A 12141-nucleotide genomic window follows, 5' to 3' on the forward strand; every position below is an offset into this window, starting at 1 on the left:
ATATTTTCCAATACGTTTCTTCAAGGGACGCATTTGGATGGGACAAAAAAACTATCATTTCTCCTAAATAAGTTGAAAACCCCATTTTTCCTAATTAACTTTCAAAACAATCCCAATCTAAATAACCAAGAATGGTCAGGGATTTTCTTTTTCTTTTTCTTTTTTTTTCCTACTTAATTAAGTTTAATTATAAAATAAATAAATAATAAATCAGGGGAAAAAAACCGACCCGGTACTTCACAGTTACATCAGACCCTAGACAGTGCAACAAATCATATTTGGTCATAATCATCTTTTACGCGAGCTCTGATCTTCGAAATGGCGGACGAGACGAACAGAGCTGTGAGTGTTTTTACTCTTTACTCTTGTTTTTCCGCTAATCGCTGCTATTTTTCCGATGCATGAGCTTTCGGTTTTCTTTCTCGAATCAGACTTTCTTGGAAATTCAAGGTCGTATAATTGAGATTACTGGAAAGCTGAAGCAGGTAATTCCCTTTCATTTATTGGACTTGCTGGAAATTGTTTAGTTTAGTCTTGTAGGAATGAAAGGTTTTAGTAATTCTTGTCTGGATTGATCTTACAGGTTTTGTGCTGATGATTAGAAGCTTATTCTTTTTCTCAGTATTTAGTTAGTAATGTAAATGAATGTTTCCTGGGTCAACTGATGAGTTTACTCGATGTTGGTTCTTTTATTTCTTGTACATTTATACGTTGTTTACTTCTTTTTTTTTTTTTTTTTTTTTGAAACTTTTTATTGTATTTATATATCTTTTCTAAGAAATGATGAACACTTCACTCTTAAAAAACCAACAAACACAACCTAACGGACACAGGGACAGGGTGATCACTAGAAAACCTTCAAATCTAGGTTAATACTGAAAGCGTAAAAGGAATTACAAGAACATTTATAATCTGGGTTAATATTGGAACTGGTATAGTTGCAAAAGATTTTGTTTCTTATTCAAATCAGAGGCCGTGAATTATACAAGGTGATAAAAGTATTCTAAAGAACTAAAATTATCTGAAAAAAATTCTAGCATTTGTTTCCTTCCAGACACCCACAAAATTAGAAGTCATTAAAGGCTCCCAACACTGGGGTGAATTACAAGAAAACTCTCCAATTAGAAGTCATAAAAAGAAAAACTATAACCTCTTAAAGGGTGTTTATGTTTACACCAAAAAAATGCATGAAATAAAATAAAATCCAAAAAGCTGTCAAAGGTCGGAAAAATATACTCGAAGATCCTTGCATTCCTAAAGAAGAAAACTTGATTTATAGTCAACCAAAAGGTTTTTTCACGCCATGGAAGTAATGACCTACAAAAACTGAAGATAGAATACCAAATATGTCATCCGGAAAAACCACAAACCAACCAAAGGCATCAAGCATTGTTATCCAAAACTGGGAAGCAAAGAAGCAATGGACAAAGAGATGTCAAATGAAAAAAAAAAAAAAAAAATGGACATAGAGATGACAGGATGGTCACATACCATGATTTAGAGAGGGCGAAATGAGGCATTCTCCTTTGTAATTGATTTGTTGTACTAATTCTACTAAGACTAGTGTAGGAGTATTCCAGATCATTTAATAGAGGTTGCTCAAATTAGGGTACCAACGACTGGTGTTTCTGGATAGCTCTTTTGTGTTTTCTAGGGAGTCTTAGTCCTCCAAATAGCAGAAAAAGACTCACGCAAAGGGAGAAGGGTCCAACAAAGGGGAGACAACATCCATCTCTTCCCTATCGAACAAAGAGTGACAAAACTTGAACAAAAAGAAAAAGGAGCTCCTTAACCAAACTAAAAAGTCAAAAGCCACATGACTTTTAAAGGAAGGAAAATGATAGAGACGAGGGAATGTAGAGCAGTGGGGTCTATACTCCACCCCATAATCTTCCAAAATGTACATTTCCTTCCCCTCTCCCACCACACGATGGAACAAGTGGAAAAAGAAGGGAGCTCCTTAGAAGTATAAGTGCTTTTAACCCCACCCGACAGCCACTTGAAAGGATGAGGATCAAATTTGCTAACAATAATCCTGGCTTAGAGAGAATTAAGATCAAGAGAGAAATGCCAAAGCCTTTTGGCTAAAAATGCTTTGTTCTGAGTCCTTAAATTCCCAAATCCTAACCCCCTAAGGTGATGATATTGCATTCTTTGCCGAGGGTAGGAAAGGACCTTGATCATATGCTTTGGAGCTTTGGCTAAGAGGATAGGAAAGGACCTTGATCATATGCTTTGGAGCTTTGGCTAAAAATGCTTTGTTCTGAGTCCTCAAATTTCAAAATCCTTACCCCCCAAGGTAATGATATTGCATTCTTTGCAGAGGGTAGGAGAGGACCTTGATCATATGCTTTGGAGTTGTGATTTTGTTGGGTGGACATGTTTCTTTGATGAGTTTGGTTTTGATCTTGCTAGACATTATGATTGCAAAGAGATGATCAAGGAGTTCTTTCTTCATCCGCCCTTTAAGGAGAAAGGAAATATTTTGTGGCAAGCGGTTGTTTGTGCTATTTTGTGGGGGCTTTGGAGTGAGAACAATAGGACTTTAGAGGGATGAAAGGTCATCCTTACAATGTTTTGTCCTTTGCTAGATTCCACGTTTCCTTGTGGACTTCTGTTACAATGGGGTTTTTTTTGTAGTTATTTGCCTGGTATTATCTTTATCTCTATCAGCCCCTATCCACAAAAATTTCTAGAGATCTTTTCAACTCCTTACAAATAGCCATCGACATTTTTTTTTTATAAGAAACAAATTTCATTGATGTATAAAATTTACAAAAGAAGGCCGAAGCCCAACCCAATGGAATTACAAAAGAGATCTCCAATTGGTCAAAAGGGAAGAAAGGGTGTATGATCTCTTTCCAAGTATTCCATAAGAAAGCACGAATAAGATGCATCCAAATGACCTTCTTGTTTTTCGTAAAGGGGTGTCCGTTGAGAGTGTAGGAGAAAGCACTTTGTGTCCTTGGGGAAGGCAGTATACCATCTAAAGGATGAAAAGATCTCTTCCCAAAATCTCATGGCAAAATGACAATGGATGGATAGGTGACTAGATGGTTCATATCCAGACTCACATGAGGCAACATTGGGGGAAAAAGGCCATGTGGGGGAGCCGTCTTTGTATCCTGTCACATGTATTGATGACATTGTGACTAACTTTCCAGAGGAAAAATTTAACCTTTTTAGGGTAAAAATCTTTCCAAATAGCTACATATAAGGGGTGATCAGTGGCTTCCGGGTCATCTCCCAATGCATGGGTGAGGGATTTAGTGGAAAAGGAACTGGAGGGGTCAGGTTGCCAGATCCAAGTGTCCTCTGTGATGGAAAGGTGGACACCATGGATGGTGTTCATAAGGTCAAGCCAATCTTCGATCTCCTCCTCCTTGAGGTTTCTCCTATATGTAAGAGACCATCCCTGTCTAGAGTCTGAAAGTTCATGAATAGAGGACCATTGGTGGTTGGTCAATGAAAACAACAGGGGTAGATCTCTTTAAGAGGTGTGGCCCTAATCCATCTGTCATGCCAAAAAGAAGTGTTTTTCCCGTTCCCCACTTTTATAGTAACATTGTCTTTAATAAGGTTCAAGTGTTCCATGATGGCACTCCATGGATCCTTGATGTAATTGGGGAAAAGAGCATTCGGCCAAGATTTATTTGTAGACACCCCATATTTAGCATCCGCAATCTGTTTCCATAAGGCCCCATCTTCATGTAGATATCTCCAAACCCATTTTGTGAGAAGAGCATGATTTTTATCAATCAGTGTTTGTAACCCAAGGCCCCTTTTAATTTGTCTTAGTGACTTTATCCCATCTAAAAGATGGGATCCACCATTTGATGAGGGACCCTTCCACAGAAAATTTCTGAATTATTTTTCCATAGTGTTGGCAACCGTGGTGGGAAGCTTGGGACAAGTAATAGGTGGGGAGATTGGATAGTGTGGCTTGTAAGAGAGTGAGGCGACCCCCCTTGGAAATCTGTTTATGGTTCCATGTATGAAGTCTGTTTTCAGTCTTCTCAATAATAGGGTTCCAAAAGGAGATCGAATTTGGTTTACCAAATAGTGGAAGCCCAAGGTATGAGCAAGGCCAATGGCTCACTCTACAGCTATACGTCCCAGCTAACTGTTCCAGATATTTGGTAATAGTGTAGATACCCAATAATTCAGTTTTGTTGTGGTTTATATTAAAACCTGAAGCCTTCTCAAAAGTGTTAACGAGACTGAAGAGGTTTTTTAGGGAGTCATCAATGTTGTCCGAAAAAAGGATGGTGTCATCAGCAAAGAGAAGATGGTGCACCTATAAAGATCTCGGTCCAATGCAGAAGCGTTTAATCTAACCCCCTAGAGCTAGCCTCAATTAGCATTCTATTGAAACAATCCATGATGATGACAAATAGGAAGGATGACAGAGGGTCATCTTGTCTAAGGCCCCTCAAAGCACGGATCTTGCCTCTAGGACAGCCGTTAATCAAAATAGAGAAATTTGCAGAAGAGATACAACCCCTAATCCATTCGTGCCAAGTGGTGCCAAAACCTTTGGCCTGTAGAACGAGATCCAGAAAAGCCCAGTCAACTCTATCAAAAGCTTTCTCAAGATCAATCTTGATCACAATTCTTTGTTTCTTCTTCCTGGCATAATCTTCAAAGATCTCGTTAGCAATCAAAGATGCATCAAGGATCTGTCGACCTTCAACAAAAGCGAATTGTTAAGGAATAAGAGTGTGTGGTAAAACTCTCTGGAGCCTCTCTGAAAGGACTCGAGCAATGATTTTATATTTGCAGGAAATAAGACTAATAGGTCTAAAGTCACTCATAGATCTAGCATCAACCTTTTTGCATTTAGGCTTGCATTAATAATACCTTTCTTGAAAAAATCTTGGAACACCCAAAAGAATCAGATTATTGTGGAAATCTCATTACTTGACGGTATGGAGGAGTCATCGGGTTATTCGCCCGTCTTGAGAGCTCAAAAGACGAGTCTAAAGGCTCAGCTTATCTCGGTGGTGGCTAAAGTGGAAAGCCTTTGCAGGCTCACTTGGCTTAATGAAGGTGACCAAAACACCAGGTTTTTCCATTGTGTTGTTGCCACTAGGAAAAGACAACACATTGTTCTTGAGATCAAATCCTCTGCCGATATTAGTCTTCTCTCGGAATCTGAAATTGTCGAGGAATTCCAAAGGTTTTTTACAAGTCTGTACCCAAAGAAGACTAGCCTTGCTGCCTTTCCCACTTGCAACCACCCTTCCCTCACGATGCAATAGTCTTTACAGCTTGAATCCCCTTTCACCAAGCAGGAAATTTGGGGGGTTGTTTGCGCCCTTGGTTCCAACAAATCTCCGGGCCCTGACGCATATACATTTGAGTTCTATAAAAAATCTTGGCACATCCTTAAGCCCGACATATTGAGGGTGTTTCAAGATTTTTTTAAGAAAGGTATCGTCAATGCCAACATTAATGAAACTTACATTTGTCTCATCCCAAAGCGTGTTGGTGCTAAAAGAGTTGGTGACTATAGGCCAATCAGCTTGACCACGGGTATCTACAAGATTTTAGCTCGAGTTCTCTCAGAAAGATTGAAGGTTGTCCTCCCCCATTTGATCTCCCCTTTGTTGAGAGGCGCTAAATATTGGATGCCTCTCTTATTGCCAATGAGGTCATTGATGAGTGGTCTAGAAAAGGGAAAAAGGGCATTGTGATTAAATTAGATATCGAAAAGGCTTTTGACACTGTTGATTGGGGTTTCCTTGACAACTCTCTTAAAGTTAGAGGCTTCGATAACCTCTAGAGGAAATGGTTTATGGGCTGTATTTCATCCGCCGATTTCTCCATTCTTATTAATGGTCGCCCTAGGGGCAAGATTCATGTTACCAGAGGTATTAGGCAAGGTGATCCCTCTATCCCCTTTCCTCTTTAATATTGTGATCGATACCCTCAGTCATATGCTTACATAGGCTGAATTGGATGAAAAGATTCAGGGTTTTTCTTTTGGTTCTGGCAACCTTTCCATCTCCCATCTTTAGTTTGCAGATGACACCATTTTATTTTCTATCTACAACCTTGATCAGATCAGGAACTTGTTCGATGTCATTGATGCTTTCCAATCTTGCACTGGCTTATCCATCAACCACCAAAAATCTGAGATTCTTGGCATCAGTTTGTCCCCATCACAGCTCCAGGACATTGCTGGTTTATATGGCTGCAAGGTTGGGTCGTGGCCTAACACCTATCTTTGCTTGCCCCTTCTTGGAAAACCTAGAACTCTCTTTCTGGGCCCCTGTTATTGAGAAAATCGAACAAAGATTTCATGCTTGGTCCTACGAATACATCTCCAAAGGGGGTTTTTATTCAAGCATCTTTGAGTAACCTCCCCACATACTACCTATCTCTCTTCACCATCCCTAGCAAGGTGGCTAATATTATTGAAAAACTTTTCCGTGATTTCTTATGGAAAGGGAAGCTCGATGGCCCGAACTCTCACCTTGTTGGGTGGAAAAAAGTCACTACCCCTCAATCTAGGGGGGGCTTAGGGATAACTAACCTTAAGCTGGGAACGAGGGGCTCCTTGCAAAATGGATCTGGCGTTTTAGGTTGAAGCGATCGGCCTTATGGCGCAGAGTTATCATGGCCAAATTTGGAGTTTCCCCCTATGACAACAAAGCTGGTATTAGATCGATTTCCTCATCTAAAGGTCCTTGGAAGGCCTTGCATCATCTCCATCCATTGGTGGACTCGCATGTACCTGCCACATTGGGCTTGGGAAACACTATTTTGTTCTGGCATGATGCTTGAATTGAAAACAGACAGTTGATCACCTCATTTCCCAACTTATATATATGCCCTGTCTCTTGCAAAGAATGCCTTGGTCAGTGACCTTTGGATTGTTGACACTAGTGGTTGGGACCTTCATCTCCATCGCCATCTCAATGATGTGGAAACTGAGGAATGGACCACCCTCTCCCAACTCAACATTTATCAGCCCCAACATGCCCAAGATAATTGGTTTTGGAATTTGGAACCATCTGGCATTTTCTCCACAAAGTCATGGATCGATTCCCGCTACAACAACAATGGGTCCCCCACCGAGGCCTCCATTAAAGGTATTTGATCTGATCTTTATCCAAAAAAGGTTAAATTCTTCCTTTGGGAGCTCTCCCGTAGGGCCATCCTCACTCACACAAGCTTCAACGTTGCAACCCATCTACTCTGCTTTGCCCAAGCTGGTGCCATCTTTGTAAAAGGACAACGAGTCCCAAAACCATCTATCCTTGTTCTGTGAGTTTTCGAGAGCCTTTTGGAACATTTTCCTTCCTGCTTTCAACTGGCATATGGCCTTTCCATCTGATATTAGCCTTTGCCTCTCCCTTACTCTTGATTATCATCCTTTCAAGGGAGAAAAGGCCTCCTTTGGATGAATTTTGTTAGAGCTTTCTCTGGTCGGCTTTGGTTTGAACGGAACAACCGCCTCTTCAACAACAAAATCCAGCACATCGACATCTTTTTTGATCATGTCCTTAATACTACTATATCTTGGTGTAAATTGTCTAAGCTCTTTTACGATTATAGCTTCAATACCTTTTGTCCAATTGGAGAAATATTTTGTAACTCCCTTGGATCCGGGGCTTTCTTTCCCCCCTCTTTTGTAATTTATCTATCAATGAAAATTTATTTCTTATACAAAAAAAATAAAAAAAAAAAAAAAAAAAAAAACCTTGGAACACGCTCTTGATGTCTTTCTTAAAGATGTTCCAATATTTTTTAAAGAATTCAGCAGTGAAGCCGTCCAGGCCCAGTGTCTTGTTCGAACCAAGGTCCTTAATGGCTGCAAATATTTCCTGATCAGTAAAAGGAAGCTCCAATTCGTTGGCCTGTAGAGGGGTGATAGGGTCCCATTGGTCAATCGGGGGCATGTGTCTATGGCCATCATCTTTCGAGTACAGATCTTCATAAAAAGAAATAAACTCAGTCTCTATCTCACCTTCGGTAAGGAGACTGTTTCTCTCCCTCGATAACACCTCCATCACAGTATTCTTTCTTTCCCTTGCATTCATAAGGCAATGGAAAAAGGAAGAGTTCAAGTCTCCATCTTTTAACCAAATATGCTTACTTTTTTGTCACCAAGAAATTTCTTCTTTTGTGTTAAGGGAAAGAATATGTGCCTTTCTCTGTCTCCTTTTCTACATGTCAGATGGGTTGAGTGGGCCAAGCTCTTTCTTGGAATCAAGTCCAGCAAGATCAAAGAGAAGTTGGTTTTTCAAGGTAGTCAAGCATCCGAAGGTAGATTTGTTCTTGGCAGGCAACTCAATGCACAAATTACAAAAATTCAAGAAGCTTTCTTGGCTAAACTTGAAAGAAAAAGCACAAAGGCTAAAACTCAATCAATCGTAATCTTCTCAAAATAACCGTATGACAAGACTTTAGACAACCTTCCAATAAAACCCTGTGTTCACATTATAGATCATAGCAAAATGACAAAAATATCCCTACTTAATGGAAAATAATAAAAGTAAATGAAAATTATTAAATAAAATATAAATAATAATTTTGATGTAATGGTTCAAAATGTCAACAACATATATGGCATAGTGACTGAGGCAAATCCTGTACATCTCAAGATCAAAATGCAGATGCATTGATTGCTATCTTTTGTGCATTACAAAATTAGTTCTTTTTTATTCTTCAATGTGTCACACTGTCACTTTATCTGAACAGAGAATTTTTTACTTTGAGTTAAAGCCGGTCTTTTCCTTGATTTGCAGTTGCAAACCCAGATACGAAACAAGGAGGGAGAGAAGAAGCGAGCTTTTTTAACCTTGGAGGAGCTTAAACAGTTGTCTGAAGACACTAATGCGTACAAATCTATAGGTACTTAACAAAGCTTTATGTTTTTACCGGAAGGTTGTTCACCCTTTGCCTAAATTATTAGCTGCCAAAACGTGTAATAGTTTTTAACCTTGTTAGATTCACTTTACTTATCACTGATTTCCATCCATCATTCTTTATGGTGCAGGGAGAACGTGAGTTATGCTGAACTTAAGTGAACGACTTAAAGTTAGATATTTTATTTCTCATATTATACAGATGAAATTCTCTTACTTTGTGTTGTCTCGTTCTGACCAGGTTTGTTTTAGAGTCAAAGTCAGTTCTAATGAATGAACAGGAGCAAAAGTTCAAGGATAGTGAAACTGCAATTGCCTCGTTGCAGGTACCTATTAGTATTAGTTTCCTCTGCAGAGACGAGAAGTCTTCCTTTGAATTGTATACCTGCCATTGACGTTGTCTCTTTTTGAAGATTTAGTGACATTTGCCTCCACTAAATAGTATTTTCTTCCTCTTCTTAATTGCATATTTTCTTGCCTTCACTAATTCTGACTTTGATAAGTACGTTTTAATTTTTACATTAACTTCCAAACACTTATCTTGATTGAAGCCAATTCGATGTTGTTTTTCTACTAACCTTTTTTATGTAAATGAATCACATATTATAGCATTAAGAATGAAATTAGCTGAAGAGTGAAGAGTTGGATGCCAACAATACCATCTTTATTCTTGGCATCTTACTGAAAGCAAACTTATGCCTCTGTTTTCACTCCTTTCCCTTTATTTAAAATTGCTTGCCATTATGACTGGTGGAGGTGCCCTTACCAGGAGATCTGGAGTGCAGTATGCTTTCAATGCTTCCCATTGAACTTTTGCGATTTACACTATTTAGAGATATTCTTGTTGTTTTTATTAAAAAAGTGATATCCTTGTTTTATCTTGGACAAATGGCATTTGGCCTTTTCTCTTTTCTCCATTTATGAAAGATGATTTTCTTGGACATTTGTAGACCTCAAAGGAGTATTTAGAGAAGCAAATGGCTGAGGTGGAGAACAACTTGAGGGAGCTGTTGGCAACAAGAATCCAGGTATAGCTCGCCAGATTAGTCTACTGTCAGCATAGGGCAGGCTCCCCCCCCCCCCCCCCCCCCCCGGATTAATTTACCATTAGCTTAGCTCACCTTTTTGTGTTGAATGTTTTCATGCTCTTGGGTCAAGAATTTGGCTGGTGTGGTGTTGTGAGTTATGATTCTACTTGGTTGCCTTCTGTAATGTCTGATTCCAAAACTTTGTTTGATATGCAATTCATACTTCCAAGTTCTGAACTCTGTTTTCGTAGTTTGAAGGGTTTTTTCGTCTTGAAATTACTTGATTGCAACACTTTAACAAACTACATGGAGTGATTGATCAAATTAAAAATTCATGAGTACAATTGTAGTAAACTTCCTAGTCTAAGGTTGATTTTTGCACTTTCCCCCTTTTTTGGTTTTTTTTTTTGGGGAAAAACTCAATTTCTCTCTTAGATTTTTTGTAATATTTCAAAATGTGGTTTTTTTAAAAAAAAAAAAAAAAAAATTGTGGGGCAATAAAAAGTCATGATAAATAAATTTTCTCAGTACTAAGATAGATAATTATAGTTTTTAGAGGGGAAAGTCCATTTATGACGAATTGAATTAATTAAAAATCTTAACTAGTAATTATATCAATCAAGACCTAAAGTTCGAGTGAATAATTTAGACTTGGTAATTATTTTTAGATTCCATTTAAAGTCAAATAAGAATAACCTAAACAAAATATATATCTTCCAAAATTCTTCCTAAACAAGCAGAAAAATAGAGAAAAGACAAGAAGAAAAATCACTCATTTATTAAAGTCATTAATAGTTTTAAAACGAAATTCTAATAAAGGATCAAAGTAGGATCTTAATAAAGGATCTATTTCTCCTATCTTCTTTTCCTCTATCTCCTCTTATATACCCTTAATCAGGTATTTCTCAAAAGATCATTTGGCTTGGCTACAAAAATAGAAAACTAAAGGTAGAGACCAAATAAGCCATTTTCCAAACTTCAAAGTTTACAATGTTGAATTTTAAAACTTAAGGACCAAAATGTTACTAAATCCAGACTTTAGGGACTAAAAATGTTCTCTTTTTTTTTTTCCTTTCATAATTTAGTCTTAAAAGCTATAGGTTATATGAAGTCATTGTAAAATTTAGGTCAAAATTTAAAAATGATTACAAATATTTCGTCTTAGAATTTTCGTAGTTCTATATAAGAGGTCCAAGAGTGCTCGGGGTTGGGTTAGATTGGATTGAAGCATTTTTTAGACTCAACTTAATTATTTGAGATGTAAGTTTCTTAAACCCAAATAACGCTTATTAAATGACGAATTTAATCCAATCCAATTGGGTTGGTTTGGGTTACTCAGGTCATCGTTTAAAATGTGATTCTAAAAATAAGTAAAATGTTAATATGTAAAAATGTTATTTAATTGTTTTCATATATTGAATTAGGATTAACAATTCAATTTAAATTTATATTATGGAATTTTTCTTTTCAAAGTGTTGAAAGATTATTTTTAGGAGTTGTTGGAGAATAAATTAAAAAAAAAGATTAAAAAAATACATATATGTATATATAATTATACTATAAGTGAAAAGAAAAACTAATGTATCATAAGTGGAAAAAAACATACATTTTAGAACTAACCATAAGTTCGAGTTGGTTTGAGTTATTTTAGGTGAACCTATAAACCAATCCAACTTAAATGAGTTGACAATCTAACCCAAACTGTATTGTTTGCATTGGATTGATCAAATTTTTTTAACACTTCTAGGTCCATGAACTTCAAACAATATATATATAATAGGAGATTAGGAGTCCTTAAAGCTATCAAATAGGTTCTAAACTTTTAATTTTTATTTCTAGAGGGGGAGGTCATGCTTTTCATTTTTCTTATCCCAATTCCAAAAATCTTCACGACTTTCAGCAGGCGAGTTGCAGCCTACAATCCAAACTGAGGACGGGTTTTTGGAAAGGTTGACCTATTCGGGAATCTCCGGATCTACGCTTATTTTCTCAAACAAGAGAAAGAAACAAACATAAAATTCAATAGATCTCTAACCATTCAAAACTCAGAAAGTTATCTTTTAAAAAAGTAAATTTTATCTTTAGTAAAACCTTTACATTAAAAAATAGCATCAACTTTTTAATTTCCTTTTTTTAAAAAAAAATGGTCAAGACCAAATGACAAAATTACATTAGAAGCTAGTAAAGATGATTATGTATATGATATATAAAATTATTCTTATCCTATGCCCAAAGAA

General features: G+C 37.2%; 1 protein-coding gene across 1 annotated transcript; it reads left to right on the forward strand.

The window, feature by feature from the left end:
* The first annotated feature begins 217 nt into the window (after positions 1 to 217).
* Positions 218 to 10144, forward strand: LOC120079485 (prefoldin subunit 1). Its single transcript, XM_039033686.1, has 6 exons — positions 218 to 342; positions 432 to 485; positions 8757 to 8862; positions 9008 to 9014; positions 9118 to 9202; positions 9827 to 10144. Exons 1-6 carry the CDS (start codon positions 319 to 321, stop codon positions 9908 to 9910), a joined length of 360 nt encoding a protein of 119 aa, XP_038889614.1. The 5' UTR covers positions 218 to 318; the 3' UTR covers positions 9911 to 10144.
* Positions 10145 to 12141: the final 1997 nt, after the last annotated feature.

Source organism: Benincasa hispida, chromosome 6, assembly GCF_009727055.1.
Source record: "Benincasa hispida cultivar B227 chromosome 6, ASM972705v1, whole genome shotgun sequence".
Classification (NCBI taxonomy): Eukaryota; Viridiplantae; Streptophyta; class Magnoliopsida; order Cucurbitales; family Cucurbitaceae; genus Benincasa; species Benincasa hispida.

Bases quoted from the DNA above. Each gene is read 5' to 3' on its own strand.
- LOC120079485 (XM_039033686.1), top strand. From the start codon at position 319: ATGGCGGACGAGACGAACAGAGCT. The intron at 486-8,756 runs GTAATTCCCTTT...CTTGATTTGCAG, and splicing joins TTACTGGAAAGCTGAAGCAG to TTGCAAACCCAGATACGAAA. The intron at 9,203-9,826 runs GTACCTATTAGT...GGACATTTGTAG, and splicing joins CTGCAATTGCCTCGTTGCAG to ACCTCAAAGGAGTATTTAGA.